Below are 26,063 nucleotides of genomic sequence, written 5' to 3'. Positions count from 1 at the left end.
CATCCCCCATTCCTGTTTTTTTTTGCTGCAGTGTGCCATTTATAAACCATAAATACCCCCCCCCCCCCCCCCCCCCCCCCGGCCCCTAGTGCCTCCACACTCACACGCCCTCATTCAGAGAGAGAAAGACAGAAATAAAGAAAAGAAAGAACAAGGAAAAACGAAGAGAGTGTGCCTCGTACGTGGTGCAGTGAAGCACAAGCCATCCAGGTAAAAACCTCTCTCCTCCAGGTAAAAACCTCTTTCCTCTCTGTCTGTTGTCTTGTGCTGCCAACAACTCTTGCTGTTTTCAAGTATCCCTATTTATTGCTCTCCATAACCCTGTGTGCACTGTTGTTTTACCTGGAATTGAATATGTGTGAATGTATCAAATGCGATAGTGGAAAAGAATATGTAATATAGTGAGATCCAAAAGAATTGGGACAGTGACAAATTTTGGGAGTTTGGCTCTGTACTCCAGCACTTTGGAAATATAAATTATACAATGACTATGAGGCTAAAGTGCAGACTGTCAGATTTAATTGGAGGGTATTTTCATCCATATCGGGTGAACCGTTTAGAAATTACACCACTTTATGTGAATAGTCCTCCCCATTTTAGGGGACCAAAAGTATTGGGACAAATTCACTTATGTGTAATAAAGTAGTAAAAAGTGAAATATTTGGTCCAATATTCATAGCACGCAATAAATGTGAATAAACATTTGTTGGAAACATTTTCTGTTTGTTTTGGTTGTGTTTCAGATGATTTTGTGCCCAATAGAAATGAATGGTAAATAATGTATTGTGTCATTTTGGAGTCACTTTTATTGAAATAGGAATAGAATATCTTTCTTAACGCTTCAACATTAATGTGGATGCTACCATGATTATGGATAATCCTGAAGTGTTTAGAAACAGATTCTATAGTTATTTACAATACAAGTGACTCCAAAATGACAATACATTATTGAAGTATTTGTGCATGCAAAAACTACAGTATTTGATTGCACTCAAATGCCAAACGTGGTACTGGACAACGCCAGAGGCTTGCTGATCTTATTGGCCAGACCTAAAGTGACCACGGCACAGACCACCTCTGAGTTAGCTGTTATAGTCCCTGTTGGAGGGAGGGTGCTATGCTGCCATTGTGTTAAGTGACTGACTGTGTTTGGGAATGTTTTGGAATGCAGAGGTAAAATGTCAGAGCAGCAGGGTGCACCGGAGCAGCTAGCAGCTGGGAAGAGCCAAGGAGGGGCAGGAGCCACTTATAAGGTGGGTGTATGGTGAACTTGCAAGGTGGGTGTTAGGCAGAAGCTAATCCTAGAACTGTAACTTTGGGGAAACTTTGGGGAAACACCCCAGAGCTACAAGGTCACTGGACTTTAAAAAAAAATATTGTAATATCCTAGTGTTCCCAGGGTCTCACTTTTATGAAGGGTCACTGATACTATGTATTTACAATGAAATAAGCAAGTACAGAACAATTACACTGCACTATACAGCACATTGTTACATTAGAACTGTACAACTTGTAGGCCTATGCAGTTTGTGCTAATGTTAAAGTTTTTGTTGTAAAAAGGGCTTTATAAATACATTTGATTGATTGATTGTTTATCTTATTTTACACTATGTATTATTACTTACTTAACACTGACCTGGCTTGCCTTGCAGGTGGTGGTGTTTGAGTTCGAGAATTTCCGTGGGAAGAAGGTGGAGCTGTCTGCAGAGTGTAAGGATGTGATTGAGAAGGAATGTGAGAAGGTGGGATCTGTCATTGTGGAATCTGGACCGTAAGTGTCAATGATTTTGATTTCCTACATTTCCCATGATGCCTCATTCTTAGCCACTTACTCCACTACTCCCAGCCTCTTATGACACTGACTGCCCATATTTAATTCAACCTCAGTCTCTAGACAATTAATTACATTCCTATTGAAATACATACAGTATATACATTTCGATCACATTTACAGTTTTTATCAATTACCTTTAATTTACTATCTCACAACTACCATTATTTACAAACAATTAGTAAAGTGCAATTACGTTTGTGTTCTCAGCTGGGTGGCGTTTGAGTGTCAGGCATTTGGCGGGGAGCAGTTTGTCCTGGAGAAGGGCGAGTATCCTCGTTGGAGCACCTGGACCAACAGCCAGACTAACAACTGCCTGCTGTCCTTCAGGCCACTCCGAGTGGTCAGAATGTCCCTGGAATTATAATTACAATCAGAATCAACTTTATTCACAAAGTATATTTACATGTTTCAGGAATTTGACCTGGTGAAACGCTGTACAATAAACAGAATATACAGAGAGAATATAGACCAAATAATTTACACATAATCTACATACAGTATATAAGGATGTTAGCCTACTGACCTTAGCAACCCACAGTGGACAGGCATCCAGCTGTCATAAGATAAGACTGTCAAGCTATATATAGTCTCTCTAGACAGACGGCTTGCATCTGGCAATGTATCAATGCTCCAGCTAAAATGTCTGTACAAGTTGGACATCAGTTGGGACAGAGACACGGGTGGATTTAGTTATTTGGAGGCCCCAGGCAGAGGCGGATTTTTAGCCCTGCCTACCGACACGTGTGATTTATTGGGAGAGTTGTCTGTATATAAAAAAAAAAGTAAATTTAATAAAATAAAAGAAAGTTATAATCTTTTAAAATGTCAGAGAGAAGCCAACAAAGACAACATCCACCCCAGACCTGTTGCCTATAGGCTTATATTGCTCCAAGGTTGGCGATATCTGAGACTAGTCAAGCTAAAGGGTATAGACCAAAAAGTTATTCTGTCTATAAATAGCCAACTTATTTCTAAGTAGGGTTGTCAACTCTCCCAGTTTGGCCTGAAGTCTCCCGGAACTGGCCTTTACCTACTGGTGGATGGTGATGTTGAAGGACTTTTATAATCTTGCATAATAAACTTGCAAGTTTGGTTCAATCTACAGTAGCTTCCATCTTTCAAACTAAACACCAACTAAATAGCAGTGTGGAAAACAAGGCATAACCACAACCTGTTCTGATCTGTGTTTCTCCAGGACAGTGCAGATCACAAGCTCCACCTGTTTGACAAACCAGGTTACGCAGGGAGGAAGATGGAGATTGTGGACGACGACATTCCCAGTCTGTGGGTCCATGGCTTCCAGGACTGTGTGGCCAGTGTAAAGGCTCTGAATGGAACGTAAGTTCAACACCTCTACATATAATTGAGGTCAGGAATACAGTATCTCTCTACAGCTAGGTTACTGCAAGGTTATCTATCATGCAAGTGTGTTTTTTTGTGTTCCATAAATGTGATTATGACTGTATGTTCCTCTTCCCCTATCCTCCATAGGTGGGTAGGCTACATGTTCCCAGGCTACAGGGGCCGCCAGTATGTCTTTGAGCTTGGAGACTACAAGCACTGGAACGACTGGGGAGCCACGGCGCCTCAGATCCAGTCCGTCCGGCGAGTGCGCGACATGCAGTGGCACAAAAGGGGCTGCTTCACCGCCCCTGCCCCGCCACCTGCCCCCACTCCTGCCCCCAACCCCACACCCCCACCCCCTGTCACCGCTGGCACCAGCTGAAAGACAGTGGCTGTGGCCCCAGGCTCCCTAAGAAGCCAACCCCGGGCCCCCCAACCATCCAGGGCTCCACTGAGCCTCTCCTCATCACAGAGGGCCACCAAGAAACGACGAACTCGCAAGTGAAGTGACCATCACTGACTTACCTATGTGTCTGGAGTGGAAATAAAGTCTCTGACCCTGATTTGGTTTGATCCAACTGGATGAGAGTGTATTGTTTTTGTCTAACAGGCCCTCTTATTGAGATGCTCTGAAAACAACTGAGGTTGTTAGAATAATATTATTTAGTGTGTCAACGCCATACAATAGCAGAAATATTATTTGGTTTAAAGTACTTTTTTACAATATACTGTAGCCCCATTATTAGAATGGATGTAGGGTAAAACACTGACCAGCAGATGGTAATATGGAACCAGAAGACATCAATCTGCATGGGAAGTTGAGACGAGTGTCGAGGAGAGGTCAAAGACTAATTAAAACATTCATGTTTATCACCATTTAAAAAAGTATACACTTTCACCCAACAAACTTCAGGTAGACTACGAGACATTCCATTGTGAGGAGGGGTTAGGGCAGGGATGGGCAACTACAGTCAGAGAGGAAGAGACCAAACTCGGCGGAAATTCTGTCTCCATCCATCAGGTGGCGTTTTTTTCCGTTTCGCCCCACCAAGCTAGGAAATCTTGTATGGAGGTCAATGAGTGTCGAATTTGGTCAACAATAAAAAATGAATGGCTTATTTTCTACTTGAGGTTTATTTAATCTAGTATACGTTTTGTGTAATGCTTAAGTTGTTAAAAGTGTACTGATATAAGTAGGACATGTGACATCCCAGCAACTTTGAGAAAAAAATATTTATATCGGAGTTGTCTCGAGATGGCTATGCATATTCATGGCATGAGGCTGGTAGCATAGCGTCTCTCTCCATTGAATACAGGCGGTTAACGTCAACAACCCTCATTGAATATTCAAAAAAGGAATACAATAATGAGATGTATCCACCAATCCAAAGAAAGGATAGCCGTGCCGCTTTGTGGACAACGACTCCCATTGTTAGATCGGAGAGACATGTATCTTGTCAGTATATCCATAATCTTTGCTAGAGTCCTGGGGCCCAGAGTGGTGTCACACTTTCCCCCCTATCCCTAGCAAACACAGCTGATGAAACTAATTGCATTCTAAACTGAAGATCATGATTAGTTGATTATTGGAGTCAGCTGTGTTAGATGGGGAAAAAGTGTGACCCCAAACAGGCCCCAGAGGCAAAGATTTGAAGACATTGGGAGCTTAGCCCAAAGCCAGTAGAGGGGTCCGGAGGCAAAGGAATTTCAACAGCTAAATTCATAAGTTTGGTGCACTTTGAGATGAACATTGAGAGATTTGCTCTTTTTAGGTAACTTGCACTTTCCTACCTGCCACAGCAGACACTGACAGTAGTGTCTGGGGATACTGGGATAACTTAACTTTGTTTGTAGTGACGACCCGTCATTCAGGGCAAGTGGGGCAGAGCTTAAAACCTTTCTAGCTCAGGGGTTCCGCTAGCGGAACACCCACAACATTCCACTGAAAAGGCAGCGTGCGAAATTCAAACATATATTTCTAGAAATATTTAACTTTCACACATTAACAAGTCCAATACAGCAAATGAAAGACAAACATCTTGTTAATCTACCCATGGTGTCCGATTTCAAAAATGATTTACAGTGAAAGCACAACATATGATTATGTTAGGTCAGAGCCAAGTCACAAACACACACAGCCATTTTTTCAGCCAACAATTGGAGTTAGAAAAAGCAGAAATATAGTTAAAATGAATCACTAACCTTTGATTATCTTCATCAGATGACAGTCATAGGACATCATGTTATACATGTATTGTGTGTTTTGTTCGATAATGTGCATATATATATAAAACAAATCTCAGTTTACTTTGGCGCGTTACGTGCAGTAATGTTTTGATTCCAAAACATCCGGTGATTTTGCAGAAATACTCATAATAAACATTGATAAAAGATGCAAGTGTTATTCACAGAATTAAAGATAAACTTATCCTCTATGCAACCGCTGTGTCAGATTTTTTTTAAAACTTTTTTAAACGGAAAAAGAATAATCTGAGAACGGCGCAGGTGGGAAGAGTTAGCCAAATTATTTCAACAATTAGCGTCATCCGGCTGGTGTGTGACCTGACGGACTCTGGATGGCCTATTGCTGGAGCTAGTTATGGGTAATAAACTATATAATGTAAATGAAACAATATTTTAAACATGAAATGCTTTCACTATTTGTGTATGAATTTCTACAGTTTATAGTTGGTTTGAAGTCATTGAAATTTGGAGCTATTGGAATTTTAACGTATTGTCCCATCTACATTGTATAATTTACAGACGGTCCCTAACGTGTCCTATAGGGATATCCAAAGTCAAGCCAAATTTACCACATGCATTATGATCAGGTAACTTGCAGTTACACTTCGAATTAATGAAACTTGTGTGCTGCCAGCTGTTGCTAAGAATATAAGAATATAAAGAGACATGAGCCAAAACATTTTACCTGTAAAATGGAATAAGACAACATTAACCAGGTTTTATCCAACCTTTTTATGCGAGAAAAGTACAAATGTCCCGACAGGGCTGATGGTAACAGCACATTTGTCAGTAAAGTTTACAAAGGTCGACAAATCAAAATACGCTAGACAAGGTGGAAACTTTGTGTCAGTAAAATGTATTATGCGAGAAAAAGTGCTGGAAATGCTTTTATGTGCAAATATTGATATAATATCCATCATATCGAAGTAAACTTGGAGTCACTCAATGACATGGTGCGTGGTCCTCCCACCACGACTCGGGAAAGAAAGCATGCAGTTTATTAGACTACAGATTAAATAAATTATGGGCTTGATGAGTTTGATGCTCCTTTCCAATGAATATTGAGGGTCTCATTCTGTTGACATAATGATCCATGCTTGGCTGCCGTTTGATAAATTAAAATGATTTTGCTCTTTTGTCCATAATAACCTCATAATTTAGCCTATACCCGCACTGTATCTGCAAGCTGTTGGCTAGAGAGCACATGCCAATACCAGAGTTGGTACATTCGCTATATAAACACACCATTTGTTTGTTAGAAAACCATCAGTAGAGTTGAAAATGCGATGAAAACCCATTTAACTTGTATTTATGTTATTCGGTACATGGGAATTTAACCGCAAAGTTATTTTTATGTGCACTACAACATCACCCACAGCATTTTATCCACAACAAGTCAATTTTTTATTTTATTTATTTATTTCACCTATATTTAACCAGGTAGGCAAGTTGAGAACAAGTTCTCATTTACAATTGCGACCTGGCAATTTGATGGAAACACATCTCTGCTGGGAAAATGTGCATATTGTTTTTACGCTGATTTTAGAATATTTGCATGAAAATCTGTTGCCAATGGTATTTTGGCATTTTATTAGGATCCCCATTAGCTGTTGCAAAAGCAGCAGCTACTCTTCCTGGGGTCCACACAAAACATGAAACAATACAGAATGACATAATACAGAACATCATTCACAAGTACAGCTCAAGGACAGAACTACATACATTTTTAAAAAGGCACACGTAGCCTACATATCAATGCATACACACAAACTATCTAGGTCAAATAGGGGAGAGGCGTTGTGCCGCAAGGTGTTGCTTTATCTGTTCTTTAAAACCAGGTTTGCTGTTTATTTGAGCAAAATGAGATGGAAGGAAGTTCCATGCAATAAGGGCTCTATATAATACTGTACGCTTTCTTGAATTTGCTCTGGATTTGGGGACTATGAAAAGACCCCTGGTGGCATGTCTGGTGGGATAAATGTGTGTGTCAGAGCTGTGTGTGTAAGTTGACTATGCAAACAATTTGGGATTTTCCCACATGGGATGGAAACCTAGCTTCTAATTAATTTAATTTTGTCAGTTCTACCAGCTAATGTGTGATTTTTAGATTACATAACATTTGAGGACACAATTTAAGGGACTATGTACAGGTAACTGACAATAATGGAAATAATTGAGTAGATGAGGGATACAAAGTATATTAAAAGAGGTGCTTCCACACAGGTGTGGTTTCTGAGTTAATAAGGCAATTAACATCCCATCATGCTAAGGGTCATGCATAAAAATGCCCAGGTGCCCATTATTTTGTCTACCATGGCTAGAAGAAAGTGCAGAGATTTTGAAAGAGGGGTCTCAAAGGAGCATAGGGGGTTTAAAGGGTGTGTGTGTTTCTGTCACCATATCTCCACCCAATTGAACACTTAAGGGAGATTCTGGAGCGGCACCTAAGACAGTGTTTTTCCACCACCATCAACAAAACACCAAATTATGGAATTTCTCATGAAAGAATGGTGCCACATCCCTCCAATAGAGTTCCAGACACTTGTAGAATCTATGTCAAGGCGCTTTGAAGCTGTTCTGGTGGCAGGTGACCCAATACTCTATTTAGACACTATGTTGGTGTTTCCTTTATTTTGGCAGTTACCTGTATTTTCAACGTTTTGTTCACCTACAATCTAACCACAAAGCTGGCCATCTTTTCCACTCTCTTTCTGGCTGCCCTCCCCCTTCCCTTCTAAGTTAAAGTTAGTTTATTTGTCATATATAAATGAGTACACAGTGGAATGAAATGCTTAATTGCAGGTTAACCTCTCGATAATGTAACAACAATAGAACAAGTAAGTAGCTAAGTAAATAGAAAGAATGATACAAAAACTAAATGAAATAATTTCACAGATTTAATGACCAGTTATTATTTTTATTTTTTTACAAAGTCAAGCATGAGTCAAACATGAGTCAAGCATGTTTACCTGTAAAATGGAATAGGTTATAAGACCTTGTTGATTAATTTTATTTTGTCAGTTCTACCACCTCAACATTGCTCATTTTAAACAGGGTTAGAATATCAAGTTGTACTTTTAAATAACTCTGACTGACACCCAATAGCATAAGGATGCTGAACACTAATGCTAGCTCATTAGCATTAGCCAACCCTTATGCTGAGGGAGACTAGCAACCCTGCACAAACCTGTGGCTAACTCTGCTGCATTTTGACTTTCTGTATGTTCTGCCCTCTCCACCTCATTGACTGCTGCCTCCTCTTGCTCAACGTGCTTGCTTTTTTTGCCTCTTTCGGAAGAAGTTCTGAATATCCATATATGCTTTGTGCAATGCTGCAGACTCTGACTGAGTGACAGGCATTTTGTTGAGTGATGATATTGACCTCTAACCGGTGCTGTAGGGGTGGGGTCAAAGGGATGTGAGCGGTCGACTGCGTTCGGTCGACTGCGTCTAGGACACTGCATGGTCTAGGGCACTGCATCGCAGTGCTAGCTGCGCCACCAGAGTCTCTGGGTTCGCGCTCAGGCCGGGCTGGGTTCGTGCCCAGGCTCTGTCGCAGCCAGCCGCAACCGGGAGGTCCGTGGGGCGACGCACAATTGGCATAGCGTCGTCCGGGTTAGGGAGGGTTTGGCCGGTAGGGATATCCTTGTCTCAGTATGTAATATCTAAAAATGTTATAAAATGTATGCACTCTACTGTAAGTCGCTCTGGATAAGAGCGTCTGCTAAATGACTAAAATGTAAATGTAAAATGTTGTGAAATCTTGACCAATCACAGCAGGCTCCACGTCTCCAGGAGCTTCTTGTAGTGCCCGGTACAGCCTAGCGCAGTATATTATATTGTTTATTTTTGTCATAAAAATGTGTCGCTAAAACATTTGTTTTAAATACTACATAGCGAAGGTGAGGTGTGGTTATGGAAACTCATATCAGACTGAAATGTATTAATGTATTTCAAAATGTTAAATAAAAAACATCAAAAGGTTCAGGGCTGGACCAAAAACATCTGGGGCTGAAGCCCAGGACCACTGCCCGAGTACTGGAGTTGCCCATCCCTTGGTTAGGGTTTCTTCTGGACAGGGTCTAACTATACTGGCCCAATAAGCATATGCCCTAGAAATATCCCTTATTAGGACTGTCGTTAGGGCGTTCAACATTGGTGCTGGTGTCCTGGGTTGGAGACCCGCGAGGGTAGTCGCCCAATTCTCACATTCTTAGCAATATATGTTAATATCATTATTTTGTAACAGTTATGACACACCCGTCTAATTAGTTTGTCAATAACACGTTTGTTCTACATTGTATATGTGGTGTAGATTTTAAAAAGACGATAGTTCCCTTTAAGATGCTCAGCTATATAGAATAAATAAATACTGATAATATATTAGGTAGTGGAAATGTGGTCATAATTTGTGCTCAAGGGGAAATCCTACAGGTTCCCATATTTCAATGGGAAAGTAATTTTACTTTGATCAGATAGGTGTGTTGTAACTGTTGCCAAATAAAGTATGTGAGAGTACTGTGATTCCCCTAGCGGGTCCGGAACCGAGGCCACCAGCACCAATCACGAATGCCCTAATCACTGTCCCAATAAGGAATATCTCTAGGACATGTGCTTATTGGGCCAGTATAGTAAGGCCCTGTCCTGTCCAGAAAAAAACATACCCACTCCTCCCCAGTAGTGTTGGGGAGAAAGGAATTACATTAGAAATGTAACTCCATTTTGCAGTAGCTTGGTGGTAGTTGAACTAAATTCAAATCTTGGTAGTGTCTTCAGTAGTTCATTACTTTTTTGCCATGAAACGGGGTAGCTACTGGAACTACACACTACTTTTTAGGTTGGAAAGAATTTACATTTATTTTGGCACCAGACCTGCCTAATTCTCAATTGAAGCATATGTTTTGTGTTTAATAGACAAAATTACACATTCTGTTAACTTCTAACTCCAAACTGACCTGACCTGCAATTTGTAGTCTGTTGATATTTCAAATTTAGATAGTGAAAAATTATCCTAAGTAGTTTGGATGTTGTGAACTACCTTTTCAACGTAACTTTAGTTCAGTAAACTATACTTTTTCTTGTGGGTAGCTTTAGCGTAGTATAACTTATTACAGTGTAAAGTAATTGGTAGCTTGGTAAACTATAGTTTCAGAGTAGCTTCCCTAACACTGCTCACTAGACACTTGTGAAAATGTGAAATAACTTGATAGGTGTAATTTTTTAAGCAATAGGATGAATGCACTTTGAAGTAAATCTCAGCCTTTTGAAAAGTACACTCAAGAAACTACTATACTGAACAAAAATATAAACGCAACATGCAGCAATTCCAAAGACTTTACTGAGTGACAGGTCATAGTAGGAAATGTCAATTGAAATAAATAAATTAGCCATAATCTATGGATTTCACATAACTGGGAATACAGATATGCATCCTTAAAAAGGAAGGGGCGTGGATCAGAAAACCAGTCAATAGCTGGTGTGACAACCATTTGCCTAATGCAACTCGACACATCTCCTTTGCATAGAGTTGACCAGGCTGTTGATTCTGGCCTGTGGAATGTTGTCCCACTCCTCTTCAATGTCTGTGCGAAGTTGCTTGATATTGGCGGGAACTAGAACACGCCGTCGCTCCAAAGCATCCCAAACATGCTCAATTGGTGACATGTCTAATGAGTATGCAGACCATATTTTCCGCTTCCAGGAATTTTGTACAGATCCTTGCCAAATGGGGTCGTGCATTATCGTGCTAAAAGATGAGGTGACGGAGGCGGATGAATGGCACAACAATTGGCCTCAGGATCTCGTCACGGTATCTCTGTGCATTCAAATTGCTATCGATAAAATGCAATTGTGATCGTTGTCCGTAGCTTACGCCTGCCCATACCATAACCCCATCGCCACCATGGGGCAGTCTGTTCACAATGTTGACATCAGCAAACCGCTCGCCCACATGACGCCATATATGTGGTCTGAGATTGAGAGGCCAGTTGGACGTACTGCCAAAGTCTCTAAAACGACGTTGGAGGCAGCTTATGGCAATAGCTCTGGTGGACATTCCTGCATGGCTGGTGGACATTCCTCCCTCAAAACTTGAGACATCTGTGGCATTGTGTTGTGTGACAACTGCACATTTTAGATTGGCCTTTTATAGTCTCCGGCACAAGGTGCAGCTGTGTAATAACCATGCTGTTGAATCAGCTTCTTGATATGCCACACCTGTCAGGTGGATGGATTATCTTGGCAAAGGAGAAATGCTCTCTAACAGGGATGTAAACAAATATTTTATTTCAGCTCATGAAGCATGGTACCAGCAGTTAACATGTTGCATTTATATTTTTGTTCAGTGTATTTTACACACGTTATTGTTAAAACCATTTGTTGACCATGATCACTAAAGTTATTAAAGCTTATTGGCTACAAAATCAATCATATCAGGCACTTGCAAGGCAGAAGATGTTTATTATTTTTTATAAAACAATAAAATATCTATTATGATAAACTATATTGGTCTAGATTTTTGGGGGGAAATTCAACATGGGCTGCCCACGCAGTTAACTTGCATCTTGAGAAAGAGGGTTTGGTTGGTTAACATCTTGCATGGTTCTGCAATGTTTAAAAGGAGAAGTATACCAATATTGTATAATATACAGCTGGGAAACACATAAGTGCCAATTCATCCTGACTGTTGAGCAGTCGTTCATAGACTTTAAGAAGGCAGGTAAGTTACAATAGGTTGCCTATATGACAATATGATGGTTTATAAAATATTTATTCCAGAGACTACTCAATGTGTTTGCAGAAATACAGCTGGTAAAAATATGAACCTCATGTTAATGCTAGTAAATTGGTTATACTAACAATGTCCATGTTAGGAAATTAGTGGAAAGCTTTGGATAAACAGTAAACAATATAGTTCTATTGTGTTATTGTACCTCAGACAAACTTGTGACATTTGAAAGTTTTAGCATAAACATCCTTAAGAGTCTATTGACACACCTGTGCCTCAATCTAAGTACCATAATAAAGACAATTCCCACCAAAATCCATCAGTTTAAGCTAGAGATCTGTTTTTTCATTGGCAATCCACCGCATCCGCCTATGTCGCCTTCCGCAACTGAAGATCGCTGAGCTACAGCTGCGTTTGTCAAACTATGAGGTTTGGCCATCTAATATGACCACTCTATGGAAAGATGAAGATCCCACGAACACGATGGTGATCTCCGTTTTGTTCAATGAGCCCCATAAATGTCACAGGGCTCGTCTGAAGGTAATCCGGTACCAGTAAACATTTTTCATGGGAGGTAGTTTTGTGCCAACAAAAAAAAGGGGTTAAATATGTGCCCAAAAAACTAAAATATTTCCTGAGCTTTCTTATTTCTCCTAGATATAGTTCAGACACTTCAAAACCTTATGATTTATTTTTGGACTGTCTGTTTTGCAATTTATTTTATACCTACAGGGGTCTTAGAAAATTCAAAATGATCATGATGATCTTAAAACAATTCCATATGTTAGCTTAGTAGAGAGAGAATTATGTTTGAATACAGTACATCGATGTTGTAATAGTAATTTCCAGGTGAACAAAAAGGAGAGCAGTCATTGATAAGGTCAATGAAAATCAATCCAGTTTAATTACAAGTTGCAACAGGGAGACACATCCACCACAGAAGCCCTCCCCCCAAAGACTTGAGGTTTTTAAATTACATTCAGTTAAACTTTTAACCTCTAATTTCCAAATGCCCTTGCAGGAAAACTGTCTCTTTTTGGTGGGCCACCCCATCCCCCTGCATCACCATGTCCAAGTACCTGAGGCATTTCACCACGGTGGGTGACGACCACACAGCCCAGTGGCAGGATGAGAAGCTACATGAAGCTAGTGAGGAGCTGGGACCAGCCACAGGACAGATGCCCCAGGGGGAACTCTCCTTCAGAGACTCCCTGAAGATGCTCTACAGCTCCGACAAATTCCAGGTATGGAATATGAGTGGAGTAGGCAATGCTCATACTATCAATCAAACACAGCTAGTAAATGTTACCTTTGCTCAAATCAAATGTCAACTGTGGATGGGGAACTTACGTATGTGTGTGTGTGTGTTTTTCAGTCTAGGACGCAAATATGAGACAGTAAATTCTCACATATGCTTGACAGGTTGTTCTTGTCTGATGAGTGTTTGCCTCTGGTTTAGATAGTTGTGGTGTGCCTGGTCATCCTGGATGCCATCTTTGTGCTGGTCGAGCTACTGATTGACCTAACAATCATCAATTTGGAGCATGGACACATTGCCCCTCAGGTCAGTCTAGAGTGCAGTGTTTCCTAAAGTCGGTCCTGGGGACAACAACATTACACAGCCCAAAAAAATCTGTGACCCCAAACTTCCTACAACTCTTCTGTCCTTTCCCTCTTCACCAGGTTTTCCACTACCTGAGTCTGGCTCTTCTCACCTTCTTCATGGTGGAGCTGGCTGGGAAGCTCTTTGCTTACCAGCTGGAGTTCTTCCATCACAAGTTTGAGGTATTTGACGGGCTGGTAGTGATTGTGTCCTTCATCCTGGACATTGTGTATATCGCCAGTGAAGATGCCTTCGACGGTATGGGCCTCCTGATCCTCCTCAGGCTCTGGAGGGTGGCCAGGATAGTCAACGGTGAGAGATTTCGTACTTTGTTCACGTTCATTAAGCATCAAAGGGAAGAAAATGGACTGAAACAGGGAGGGACTCCCTGGATATGTCCAATAAACACACATTTTAAAGCTTCATCCAATGCATGCCCTAATGAACACAACCTTTATGTCACACAGCTAGCTAGGTCTCCAATGTTGTATAATGGGTTTGTGTCCAACATGTCATGTTTTCTCCCACCACTCAGGTATCCTGGTGTCTGTGAAGGCAAGGGCCGATCACAAAGTTCACAAACTGAAGGAGAGCAATGATCAACTGGTCCAGCAAGTTAGCGAGCTACAAGAGCGCAGCGGCAAGGCGGTGAGTTGGCCAGCCCCCGGGAACCCAAACCCCTACCCGCCCAAGACAAGTTTAAAGACATTTACATTTACATAATTTAGTACACTCTTATACAGTGTCTTACAGTCAGTCAATAGACCCTTTTTCAACACACCCTTCAATATCTTCACCTTTTTAGGAACAAGAGAACAGTAAACTGCGGGCTCTCCTGCGACAGCATGACATTGAGTACTGATGCAGGAAGAGGAACAAGATGCCATTTTCATTATCCACTTCTAAAGTTTTATTGGAATTGATCAATAAACAAGGGCATATTCTGAAAAGTGTTGACCATCCATACACCATTTGTGTCAGTAATTCCACCATGACAGGAGCTTACACTGCCCAGACAGATACTAGCCTGGTCCCAAATCTGTTTGTACTCTTGCCAACTCAATTGCTATCATTGTCAAACCAAACATTTGGCATGACAATGAATGACAAGGAGTTGGTAATATAGCACAAAGACTGGCACTTAGGCTAGATAGATTCCACATGATTAGGTCAACCTTCCAACCATTATCTGCATATTTAAGCAGATTATAAAAGCTGATCAGACTTCATATGCCAGTATCTCACAATGCAATGAGCATACGTCTTATTTGATATATATAGATATATATATATATATATATATATATATATCTGCTATGCCTTTATTCAGCTAAGCAATGAATTGACAGCTAATATTTTGTACATAAGATCCTGTAATGAATTTGTTGCATCTTGCTGTTTTTCTGAATACCCATTGCTTGCTATGCAAAGACAATACAAGTATGAATCACTGTGAAAGTATTATTAAATGTTGCTTTATTGATTTTTTTTATACTCTCTCATTTGATCTAAACTACAGTATGTACAAATAAATAAAAGGTTGTTGCTAACAGCAGCTGAGTAGCATCAGAGAACATCATATTTTTTGCTCTACATTTTGGTCAGTGTACCAGCGGACTCTAAAGAGGCAACATCAATATCCACACTAGCATATGATTAAGAATGAAGCAATGTATTGGCCATGCATTCTAAATGGTATGCTGGTGAGGATATTAAAACATAGTTGCGGTTACTTGTTTGTGTGTGCAACACCTTCCCACTCTTCCGTTTGTCAGTCGTTCAAACAAAAGGGAAGAAGAAGTCGTAAGGCAGCTTGGCGTCGATAGTGGGCGAGGCCTTGAAGCCCGGCCGGGCGGCTGCAGACACAGGTATGAAGGTCACAGAGCTGGTGACAGACATGACACGACTGCCTCCAGAGAGTAATGCCTGAGGAAAAGAAAAATGGCAATAAAACATAAGTAGGGTGTTAAATAAAGGTGTCATAGCATTGACCAGAGGTCTGGAAGAGGAACTCTATTGTTCCATCACTTCGCAATATGTTTAAGATGCATAAATTAAGTTACTTTTGAATAAAGGGAATCGAACAGTAGCCTACAATTTCTAAGGAAAGTCTGTTGTTCCATTACAGGGCATATAATGATCTTGGTAAGTGGACTACATGTATTAGATTTACATTTTGGTCATTTAACAGACACTATTCTCCAGAGCGACTTAGTAAGTGAGACACTTATCAGTGTAGCCAGGATGGGTGCTCTGGTTGCTGTTGTACAAATACAAGCTGATCAAGTTAAATTTTTGTTCAGCACTTTGTGACAAATGCTTCTATAAAAAGAGCACTATTCAATCAATATTACATTGGTTTCGTCAAATCCGTGTCTCAAAATTTTCTGAATGTGTATGCTTGTTATACTTTACACTGCTGCAAGATCATTTTACAAGTTATTTGAGTAATATACACTACCTTTCAAAAGTTTGGGGTCACTTAAATAAAGTCCTTGTTTTCCATGAAAACATACATGAAATTAGTTGCAAAATGAATAGGAAATATAGTCAAGACGTTGACACGGTTATAAATAATGATTTTTAATTCAGATAATAATTGTGTCCTTCAAACTTTGCTTTCGTCAAAAAATCCTCCATTTGCAGCAATTACAGCCTTGCAGACCTTTGGTATCAATTTGTTGAGGTAATCTGAAGAGATTTCACCCCATGCTTCTTGAAGCACCTCCCACAAGATTGATTGGCTTGATGGGGCACTTCTCACGTACCATACGGTCAAGCTGCTCCCACAACAGCTCAATAGGGTTGAGATCCGGTGACTGTGCTGGCCACTCCATTATAGACAGAATACCAGCTGACTGCTTCTTCCCTAAATAGTTCTTCCATAGTTTGGAGCTGTGCTTTGGGTCATTGTCCTGTTGTAGGAGGAAATTAGCTCCAATTAAGTGCCGTCCACAGGGTATGGCATGGCGTTGCAAAATGGAGTGATATTATTCCTTTTTCAAGATCCCTTTTACCCTGTACAAATCTCCCACTTTACCACCACCAAAGCACCCCCAGACCATCACATTGTCTCCACCATGCTTGACAGATGGCGTCAAGCACTCCTCCAGCATCTTTTAATTTTTTCTGCGTCTCACGAATGTTCTTTGTGATCCAAACACCTAAAACTTAATTTCATCTGTCCATAACACTTTTTTCCAATCTTCCTCTGTTCAGTGTCTGTGTTCTTTTGCCCATCTTAATCCTTTCTTTTTATTGGCCAGTTTGAGATATGGCTTTTTCTTTGCAACTCTGCCTAGAAGGCCAGCCGGAGTCGTCTTTTCACTGTTGACGTTGAGACTGGTGTTTTGCGGGTACTATTTAATGAAGCTGCCAGTTGAGGACTTGTGAGGCGTCTGTTTCTCAAGCTAGACACTCTAATGTACTTGTCCTCTTGCTAAGTTGTGCACCGAGGCCTCCCACCCCTCTTTCTATTCTGGTTAGAGACAGTTTGCGCTGTTCTGTGAAGGGAGTAGTACACAGCGTTGTACGAGATCTTCCGTTTCTTGGCAATTTCTTGCATGGAATAGCCTTCATTTCTCAGAACAAGAATATACTGACAGGTTTTTTTTCTGGACATTTTGAGCCTGTAATCGAACCCACAAATGCTGATGGTCCAGATACTCAACTAGTCTAAAGAAGGCCAGTTTTATTGCTTCTTTAATCAGAACAACAGTTTCAGCTGTGCTAACATAATTGCAAAATAATTTTCTAATGATCAATTAGCCTTTTAAAATAATACATTTGGATTAGCTAACACAACGTGCCATTGGAATACAGGAGTGCTGGTTGCTGATAATGGGCCTCTGTATGCATATATATCTATGAATATGTAGATTTTCCATTAACAATCAGCCATTTCCAGCTACAATAGTAATTTACAACAACGTCTACACTGTATTTCTGATCAATTTTTATGTTATTTTAATGGACAATTCTTTTTGCTTTTCTTTCAAAAACAAGGACATTTCTAAGTGACCCCAGACTTTTGAATGGTAGTGTATATTTTGAATCAATGGTTGTGTGGTGAGAGATTTTTACAATCCAAATGAATGCACAACGACAGGTTTTGAATGAAAGACTGGCTGCTTTACAAGTGTGACCAGTTTGGAGTTTTGTACTAAGAGTTGTGAAAATAGTACCAAAGCAGTTAAAAAAACTAAGCCTAGTCCTGGACTAAAAAGCACTTTCATGGATATTCTCCATTGAGCATACTTTTTAGTAGTAAAGTCCCATAATGTTTAAGATGACTCAAGGTTTACCAGGTTGCTGGTATTGGTGTGAATCACTTCAATGACACTGACAATCTGAGCCTGCGGGTTCACCAGGGATCCATATTGGGTCCATTGCACTTCCAGGTGAAGAGACAGGGGAATGCTGCAACTCTGAGCTTCCTGCTTAGTCCAAAAGAATAGAAACATATAAGGGCTGTTACCAACCATCAATATGGAGTCATTGTTGTTTACACCATTGTGGTTGTTGAGAAACCGGAAAAAGCACTTCTCATAACCAACTATGTCTGTTGGTGGTGGAAGTCCTTCAATCAACCATCCCTTCTCTGCAAACTTTCAAGATTCAATCCAAATGTCTTATCAATTTCATCTACTGTTTTGTGTCATCGTTGCAGTATGTTTTTAATGGTTGTAATGTAATGGTTGTCTATGTATCCTTAATATATGCTATGACAGCAACATCTACATCACAACATTCAAATTAATATTTTCTAACATGCAATGAAAATACTTTGCCCAAAGCTTCTCACCGTAGGTTTGGTTTGGTTCATTATTGGCACCCAGTCCATTGGGTTCTGAGGTGGGGAATTCCCAAAAGAGGCCACATACTGGGGGAAGCTTTGTCCCCTCAATACTCCTAGAACCACTTCTGATACCACTGAGCAGTTAGCAGTCTCATCCAATCTAGAAATAGATAAGAGAAATACAGTATTTCCTTCACCTCAATGCCTTAGTTACTTACAGACAACCAAAGACATTCACATTAGGGGGTGAGGGACAAGGGTCAAGAAAAAGTAGCAAGGGATTTGTTTGGGATTGGGCCTTAGGTCCTGTAGAACAGAGCAGTCTTCCTCTCTCACCTCAACGTGCAGCCTGACACCATGTCGACCCCGAACAGGACAGGGGAGCGGTAATGGGGCCCTCTGAGACAGTCTGACAGTTTGGAGCCATGGAGGAGGGTAAAAGCTCCCCTCGAATCAGCACTGTGAACTATTCCAGTGAGCAGGACAGTTAAGGACACAAATACATTATGTCTGGCCTCTCGTCAAGTTTGAGAAATACTCAGATATAACTTATAGGTTTCATATACGTTTTAATATGGGTTCTTCAATATTGAGTCAGTAATAGGGTGCATATTCATGTTCATATCTCTTAAAAAACAGAAAAATAGGGAGTTATTTCAAGAAAACCACGGAACTAGTGAATCAACAGCTCATAGAAAGCTGAAGCATCTGCTCTTCAAAGGGATCCCATGCCACTTTGATCAGAACAAATGGATAGTTGATGACGTGAAAACTCATGAAGAATATGCCATGTAAGAGAAATTATAACTCACTCTGGCCACTCCAAAAAAGGATATTCTGCTGTTTTGGATCCAGCCAGTAGAGGGAGCCCCACAACATAACCAGGATTCCCACTGGAGTGGAGCGCCACTTGGTCAACATTCTGCAAGCAGAAGACATCAAGGGGAGAGAGGTATTGCTGACTGAAGTGATAGGGATTTTGGCTTTCGTTTACATTAAGAGTAAACCACTTTTCTGGGTTGATGCAAAAGTTCTATGCATAGAACTATGCAAAATGCTAAAAAATATATATAAATATGGCACCTGGATGAATTCAATTTGAAACTCCTGCTCTATTGGGACCATGTTACGGTCGATGGCTCCAAGGACCAAAGACGCGTTCACATTCACAATGTCTCCAGCCTCACTGTACGTGACCGTGTAAATAACCTGTCAGCAGAGGAAAACAGAATGTCAAAATTTGACATTAGTGATGAGTCTGAATGTTTATGATTAGGACAAGTCTTCAAGTCATGCCATGTTTCCTACAATCAAGCAACGGCAATAAAATAAAGTACTATTTTTCCACAAATTTGGGTCCACCTCATTCCCACCTACCACCTCCCTTGGCCATGAGACAGGGTATCTGTCACATTTATCAATACAAAATAGCATTCCTGCGTAATTGCGAGGGGTTACAAATTGCCTCGCTACACACGTTGGCATGTTCTTTTTTTTAACGCAAGTAGGCAGAGCGGCCATCCTGTGTAGCTTGCTTTGTGAGGCTTTAGACTTCACCTGGAGCACCACATTGATGCACACTGCTGAGTCAGGGGCCACAGAGTCCAACAGTAGCGGGTCCAGGCTCAAGTCACCAGTGATATTCAGCTGGGTCTGAGTCCCCTCCAAAGATTGCAGGACAATGGAGGTCACCCCCACAGCCACAAATCGCATATCTTCACTCTTCTTCTGTGAAATAAAAAGGGAATTGGTCTGTTCAGATACAAGTTTCAGGTGGGGTTTTACAGAGTGGTTTTTCTCTCATTTATGCTGGCCACAACTACAAGTAAAGGACTAGTCGACAACATTATTTGGGTAGGAGTTGACAGAACATTACATTTTGCACTTTCCAAAACATAAAGCTGAACATCAAGGCGAGACCAACTCACAGAGAGGAGGCGGGGGTCAGTGTAGCTGTGCATGTTCAGGGCCTGCAGGGTGGTACAGTCCCACTCCAGGACCAGGCTCCGCATGCATCTATTGCTCTGCTCCTTCAGGAACGCTGAAAATGCATGTCACAAATACAATTTGATGAGAGAGGTTTAGGCTAAAGTGAAGGATGAGGACAAAACTTAAGTGGTGTGGTTACATTGTGACCCACTTCAATTTTGGCCTCTGGCCCCTCCCCCTCAAACATCCTCCTCCTCTTCCACACAAACACTGAGAACACTCAGCCCTGGTCTGGTTCCATGTTGATCCCTAGCCCTTTTATAATTCCCTGATCGAAAAGGACTAAATAGATGAAAGCAATGTGAAAAGCTCCATGGCTCAATGTATCAGTGTATACATTTGAAGTCAGAAGCTTACATAAACTGAGTTTAAATGTGTTTCACAATTCCTGACATTTAATCCGAGTAAAAATTCCCTGTCTTAGGTCAGATAGTATCACCACTTTATTTTAAGAATGTGAAATGTCAGAATAATAGTAGAAAGAATGATTTATTTCAGCTTTTATTTCTTTCATCACATTCCCAGTGGGTCAGAAGTTTACATGCACTCAATTAGTATTTGGTAGCATTGCCTTTCAATTGTTTAACTTGGGTCAAACGTTTTGGTTAGCCTTCCACAAGCTTGCCACAATACGTTGGGTGAATTTTGGCCCATTCCTCCTGACAGAGCTGGTGTAACTGAGTCAGGCTTGTAGGCCTCTTTGCTCTCACACGCTTTTTCAGTTCTGCCCACAAATTTTCTATGCAATTGAGGTCAGGGCTTTGTGATGGCCACTCCAATACCTTGACTTTGTTGTCCTGAAGCCATTTTACCACAACTTTGGAAGTATGCTTGGGGTCATTGTCCATTTGGAAGACCCATTTGTGACCAAGCTTTAACTTCCTGACTGATGTCTTGAGATGTTGCTTCAATATATCCACATAATTTCCCCACCTCATGATGCCATCTATTTTGTGAAGTGCACCAGTCCCTCCTGCAGCAAAGCACCCTCACAACATGATGCTGCCACCCCCGTGCTTCACGGTTGGGATGGTGTTCTTTGGCTTGCAAGCATCCCCCTTTTTCCTCCAAACATAACGATGGTCATTATGGCCAAACAGTTCTATTTTTGTTTCATCAGACCAGAGGACATGTCTCCAAAAAGTACAATCTTTGTCCCCATGTGCGGTTGCAAACCGTAGTTTGGCTTGTTTATGGCGGTTTTGGAGCAGTGGCTTCTTCCTTGCCGAGCGGCCTTTCAGGTTATGTCGATATAAGACTCGTTTTACTATGGATATAGATACTTCTGTACCCGTTTCCTCCTGCATCTTCACAAGGTCCTTTGCTGTTGTTCTGGGATTGATTTGCACCTTTCGCACCAAAGCACGTTCATCTCTAGGAGACAGAACGCGTCTCCTTCCTGAGCGGTATGACGGCTGCGTGGTCCCATGGTCTTTATACTTGCATACTATTGTTTGTACAGATAAACGTGGTACCTTCAGGCATTTGGAAATTGCTTCCAAGGATGAACCAGACTTGTGGAGGTCTACACATTTTTTTCTGAGGTCTTGGCTGATTTCTTTTGATTTTCGCATGATGTCAAGCAAAGAGGCACTGAGTTTGAAGGTAGGCTTTGAAATACATCCACAGGTACACCTTCAATTGACTCAAATTATGTCAATTAGCCTTCTAAAGAAGCTTCTAAAGCCATGACATCGTTTTCTGGAATTTTCCAAGCTTTTTAAAGGCACAGTCAACTCAGTGTATGTAAACTTCTGACCCACTGGAATTGTGATACAGTGAATTATAAGTTAAATAATCTGTCTGTAAACAATTGTTAGAAAAATTACTTGTGTCATGCACAAAGTAGATGTCTTAACTATAGTTTGTTAACAAGAAATGTGTGGAGTGGTTGAAAAACAAGTTTTAATGACTCCAACCTAAGTGTATGTAAACTTCCGACTTCAACTGTAAGTAGAGCCATCACAGTACTGCTTCAGCCCCTTCAGATCTTTGAAAACCTAGGGACCTAATTGGGAGGGGGCCAATACTGACAGTGTGGATGTACATGGAGCTGAACAGTCTCTGGTACCTGCAGGGTTCAGGTCAGAGCAGTGGGCTGTAACAGAGGGGGCCGGCAACCGGAAGAACCCCCTTCCTCCGCTTTCTTCCTCCGTTTCTATTACATCTCCGTACTGAAGGGGGGAAAAAAAGAGTTGGAAAGAGAGTGAAGGCGCTAACTGAAGCTAGTGTCAAACTTTGTTCATTGTAGATCCCAAGAGTATTGCACTATTAAGTATCTTGTACTATCACCAGAAAACAATCTCACAACAAAAACACTTGATTCTTCTTGATGGACATTGTCAACTGTGTGGGGTGAGTCTCACCAGGTATCCAGGTGAAGTTAGCGGTTCCACTGTAGACGTTGTGGCCCCATTATTGGCAGAACCAAACAAGAACTGCACAAAGTGCTTGTAGAGGCCATCAAAATTCCCTGCGGTAGGAACCTCAGGTGTGGCGAGGGACAGTCCTGCCTCATCTTCAGCACAGATGTACAGTACATAGATAATTGTCACCTTATCATAGACTCATAGCTCAATTATGCTTTTAGATGTTTGAAATTCAAGAATCCCACATTCTTCGAGTGATTACAGGTGTATTCTTTGTTATTACAGGTGTTTATGTCCCTACTTATGTCAGATAATGATCAACTAACATTAATAAACTGCTAGTAAACCAAAGACGTTAAAGAACTAGAGTGGAGGGAGCATAAGAATCAGGTCATGGATTGTACAGAGTGGCTACAGATATGGAGTTTCAGTATCCCAATTTGCCCAAACTACAAATTCTGCGCATATGCATTTAATTTTTTTTACGTAGCCGAGTGCCCACTCCACTGCCAACGTATTTGCTGCCTAGAAAGTTTGGCTACCTAGAGGTGGAATGCAGAAAGACACAGACAGCCAGTCTAATTAGCAATTGAATGTTATTTTTTTAATCATCAATGCAAACATTGGCTAAGCTGCGCAGGAGGCAGACAGGCAGTCAAGTAGTGTTCTTTTTTCAGGAACTACAATATGGCAGCAACTATAAAGATTACACAAAACGCTGAAAATGTAAGGACTGCGTCCTGCTTATGCAACTGCAATATCCGTTACAACAGACAGAGAATGTTGTAGCCTTCATAAAATGTTTTGGAAAGTTCCTTCAAATCGCCATAGGGTTTTTATTTCAGCTGTTCAGAAATATGAGGCAGACATCATCAGGTTTCAAAAGAGGGTGAGTAAATAGAGAAACATGAAGGGAGAGGGAGTGAGCAGCAGCTACATTAGAAAAACTAATGTGATCCGGATCCGTAGCTTAAAAAAAAAAAGTTTCAGGAAGGGCGGGCGGGGGTGAGGCGAGGCTCTGTATCCGTAGCCACAGCCTAGATTATATTATATCAAGGCCTATTAAACTTACAGTTAGTTGACTGTATGCAGAAGATGTCTAGGTTAACCTCCTGCTGGACAGACCTCTGCACCTGAGCATAGCCATCTATAGTTTCACTAATAGTGTAGGTGACCACGTCCTGACCGCAAAGCTTCGGCTCACCACTGGAAAGAACACATAGATCAATTATTACACTGATTATGTCAAACCCCAAGTCATCAGAAAAGAAAAGAGGAGTACTAGTGACTTGCCGGACTGTTTTCACTGTACAGCCGGTGAAGAGAGCTAATTCTTGTCTGCAATCTGGGTCACAGCAACAGTTGGGGTCACACTGGTCCTTTAATTGATCGCACGGGCAAATTCTGGAAACTGAGGATAAAGAATGCTAATTTAGCTGAAGTGACACACTAGACAGAGCTCACCTAATGGGTTACACCTAGGCTAATTCCCTGATCCTTATGCGTGTGTTAGTCTCACTAGACAGACGAGTTGCCTACCACAATGTAACCAATGTGCGGTTGCCCCAGTTCTGTAATTTCCAAGACTATGTGCATCCCAAATGGCACCCTATTCCCAATATAGAGCACTACTTTTGACCAGGGCACATAGGGTAGTGGATTGTATAAGGAATAGGGTGCCATTTGGGATAAACCCTACATCTAAGGGACCACATCAATATAATAGTAGCCCATAGTACAGATAGATAGATAGATAGATAGATAGATAGATAGATAGATAGATAGATAGATAGATAGATAGATAGATAGATAGATAGGAGTCCACCTTATGTTAGGCTTGCTATAACAGAACGGGGTATAGGCCTACCCACCCTTTACCCATGTTATGGGCTTTATTGGACTATGCACAAACCACATCACATGTAGATTGCATGAAAATGTTATATTCAATGTCTATGTACCCTTATGTATGGCCCTGTTCAAATACTTTCAAACAAATACCTCTGATAAGGGTTATTCTGTCTAAAGTAGTATAGGCCATACTGCCCTACCAAGCAAAAGAGCAGTAACTGTGCATTTGGTCCAAAATGTGTTATTCACTTTTTTTCATACATTAAATACATGCTTTATCGTGTGGACAAATATCCTGACTCCATTGTGTTGTGTATTGGAGAAAATGGGGGGTCATGTTTGCAGTAACTGCAAAAAGTTAAGGTGAAACCAAGGAAAAGGGCAGTAACTGCCATCACACACGTCAGTTACTTACTGCCTTTAACCTTGGTTTCACTGAGCTTTGTGCTGCTGTGTCTACGGTTGACCTTGGTATTATTTATTGTTCTTCGTTGATACAAGTATCAAACTATATGACACTGACAGCCACATACAAATAAATATATTAACACAAGTTTGTGTAAAAAACAATCGTCATGGAAACGTATTCCAGTGGGTGTACCAAGCAAGAAGGCAGTAACTGCCGTCTAGGGACAAATGTCATGTCAGAGGTTAGGGTCAATATTAATAAAAAAATTACCTCATCGTAAGACAACAGATAACCACATCTCAAATGATCTGCCTACAATTCATTTGGTTGGACAATGAAAAAAACTTTTAAGTCATTTTTCACAGTTTCACTCTATGAGCAGTTACTGCTCTTTTGGTTGGTATAGCAGCATAGTACAGAAAGTTGGGTGCAGAGACGTTACATTGAGAGACAATCAACCATCCTTACCATCCGTGACAGAGGGAGGCAGGGAGCCGGATAGCGGCAGAGGTACTTGAGGAGACATGGACGGTGGCGTGGACTCTGTGGTTGACGGTGTACTAAAACCAGTCCCATCTCTTCTGCTAACCACATTCGAGGCAGTTGAAACAATCTCAACGTCTAGACCGGTGGAATTCTCATAATCCGTGAAATTCTGCTTACCTAACAAATCAATGACTGATTCGTTAGCGCGTGCAAAAGTATAGTTGAAATCGTCCGTGTTTTGTGCTACACTGAACTCAAAAAATGTCCATGTATATAACGTTATCAGCACCCAAACAAAGGCGTCCATCTTTATTATTGATTTCTGGAAGCATTATGTTGCTTAGGGGATCCCTGTTGCATTCTGGGTATTCCAACCCGAATTGTTTGTTGGTGCTGTCTTCAGCCAGCA

The 26,063-nt window shown here is 41.0% G+C and overlaps 3 protein-coding genes across 5 annotated transcripts; 2 read left to right on the top strand and 1 right to left on the bottom strand.

The window, feature by feature from the left end:
• Window positions 1-70: 70 nt before the first annotated feature.
• On the top strand, window positions 71-4,303 carry LOC129815340 (beta-crystallin B3-like). 2 transcript variants are annotated; one of them, XM_055869062.1, is made up of 6 exons: window positions 71-210; window positions 1,172-1,253; window positions 1,653-1,771; window positions 2,042-2,174; window positions 3,030-3,172; window positions 3,326-4,303. In XM_055869062.1, the coding sequence occupies exons 2-6, from the start codon at window positions 1,179-1,181 to the stop codon at window positions 3,558-3,560; spliced, it is 705 nt and encodes a 234-aa protein (XP_055725037.1). In that variant the 5' UTR covers window positions 71-210; window positions 1,172-1,178; the 3' UTR covers window positions 3,561-4,303. The 2 variants fall into 2 exon arrangements, with proteins under 2 accessions (XP_055725037.1, XP_055725036.1); XM_055869061.1 differs by having other exon boundaries at window positions 71-231.
• Window positions 4,304-12,072: 7,769 nt separating this feature from the next.
• LOC129815336 (voltage-gated hydrogen channel 1-like) lies at window positions 12,073-14,714 on the top strand. The gene is made up of 6 exons (XM_055869052.1): window positions 12,073-12,140; window positions 13,171-13,393; window positions 13,609-13,713; window positions 13,833-14,064; window positions 14,288-14,400; window positions 14,558-14,714. The coding sequence occupies exons 2-6, from the start codon at window positions 13,217-13,219 to the stop codon at window positions 14,612-14,614; spliced, it is 684 nt and encodes a 227-aa protein (XP_055725027.1). The 5' UTR covers window positions 12,073-12,140; window positions 13,171-13,216; the 3' UTR covers window positions 14,615-14,714.
• Window positions 14,715-15,205: 491 nt separating this feature from the next.
• On the bottom strand, window positions 15,206-26,013 carry LOC129815335 (tectonic-1-like). 2 transcript variants are annotated; one of them, XM_055869050.1, is made up of 13 exons: window positions 25,637-26,012; window positions 24,202-24,319; window positions 23,981-24,114; window positions 22,906-23,057; window positions 22,611-22,713; window positions 20,479-20,591; window positions 20,108-20,278; window positions 19,634-19,759; window positions 19,387-19,472; window positions 18,887-19,024; window positions 18,557-18,710; window positions 18,057-18,188; window positions 15,206-15,678 (listed from the first exon to the last, which is right to left on the bottom strand). In XM_055869050.1, the coding sequence occupies exons 1-13, from the start codon at window positions 25,959-25,961 to the stop codon at window positions 15,532-15,534; spliced, it is 1,899 nt and encodes a 632-aa protein (XP_055725025.1). In that variant the 5' UTR covers window positions 25,962-26,012; the 3' UTR covers window positions 15,206-15,531. The 2 variants fall into 2 exon arrangements, with proteins under 2 accessions (XP_055725025.1, XP_055725026.1); XM_055869051.1 differs by lacking the exon at window positions 18,057-18,188 and having other exon boundaries at window positions 25,637-26,013.
• Window positions 26,014-26,063: the final 50 nt, after the last annotated feature.

This window comes from Salvelinus fontinalis, chromosome 18, assembly GCF_029448725.1.
Source record: "Salvelinus fontinalis isolate EN_2023a chromosome 18, ASM2944872v1, whole genome shotgun sequence".
NCBI classification, from domain to species: domain Eukaryota; kingdom Metazoa; phylum Chordata; class Actinopteri; order Salmoniformes; family Salmonidae; genus Salvelinus; species Salvelinus fontinalis.
The sequence above is the reverse complement of the archived record's forward strand: the minus strand, read 5'-3'. Positions and strand labels throughout refer to the sequence as shown.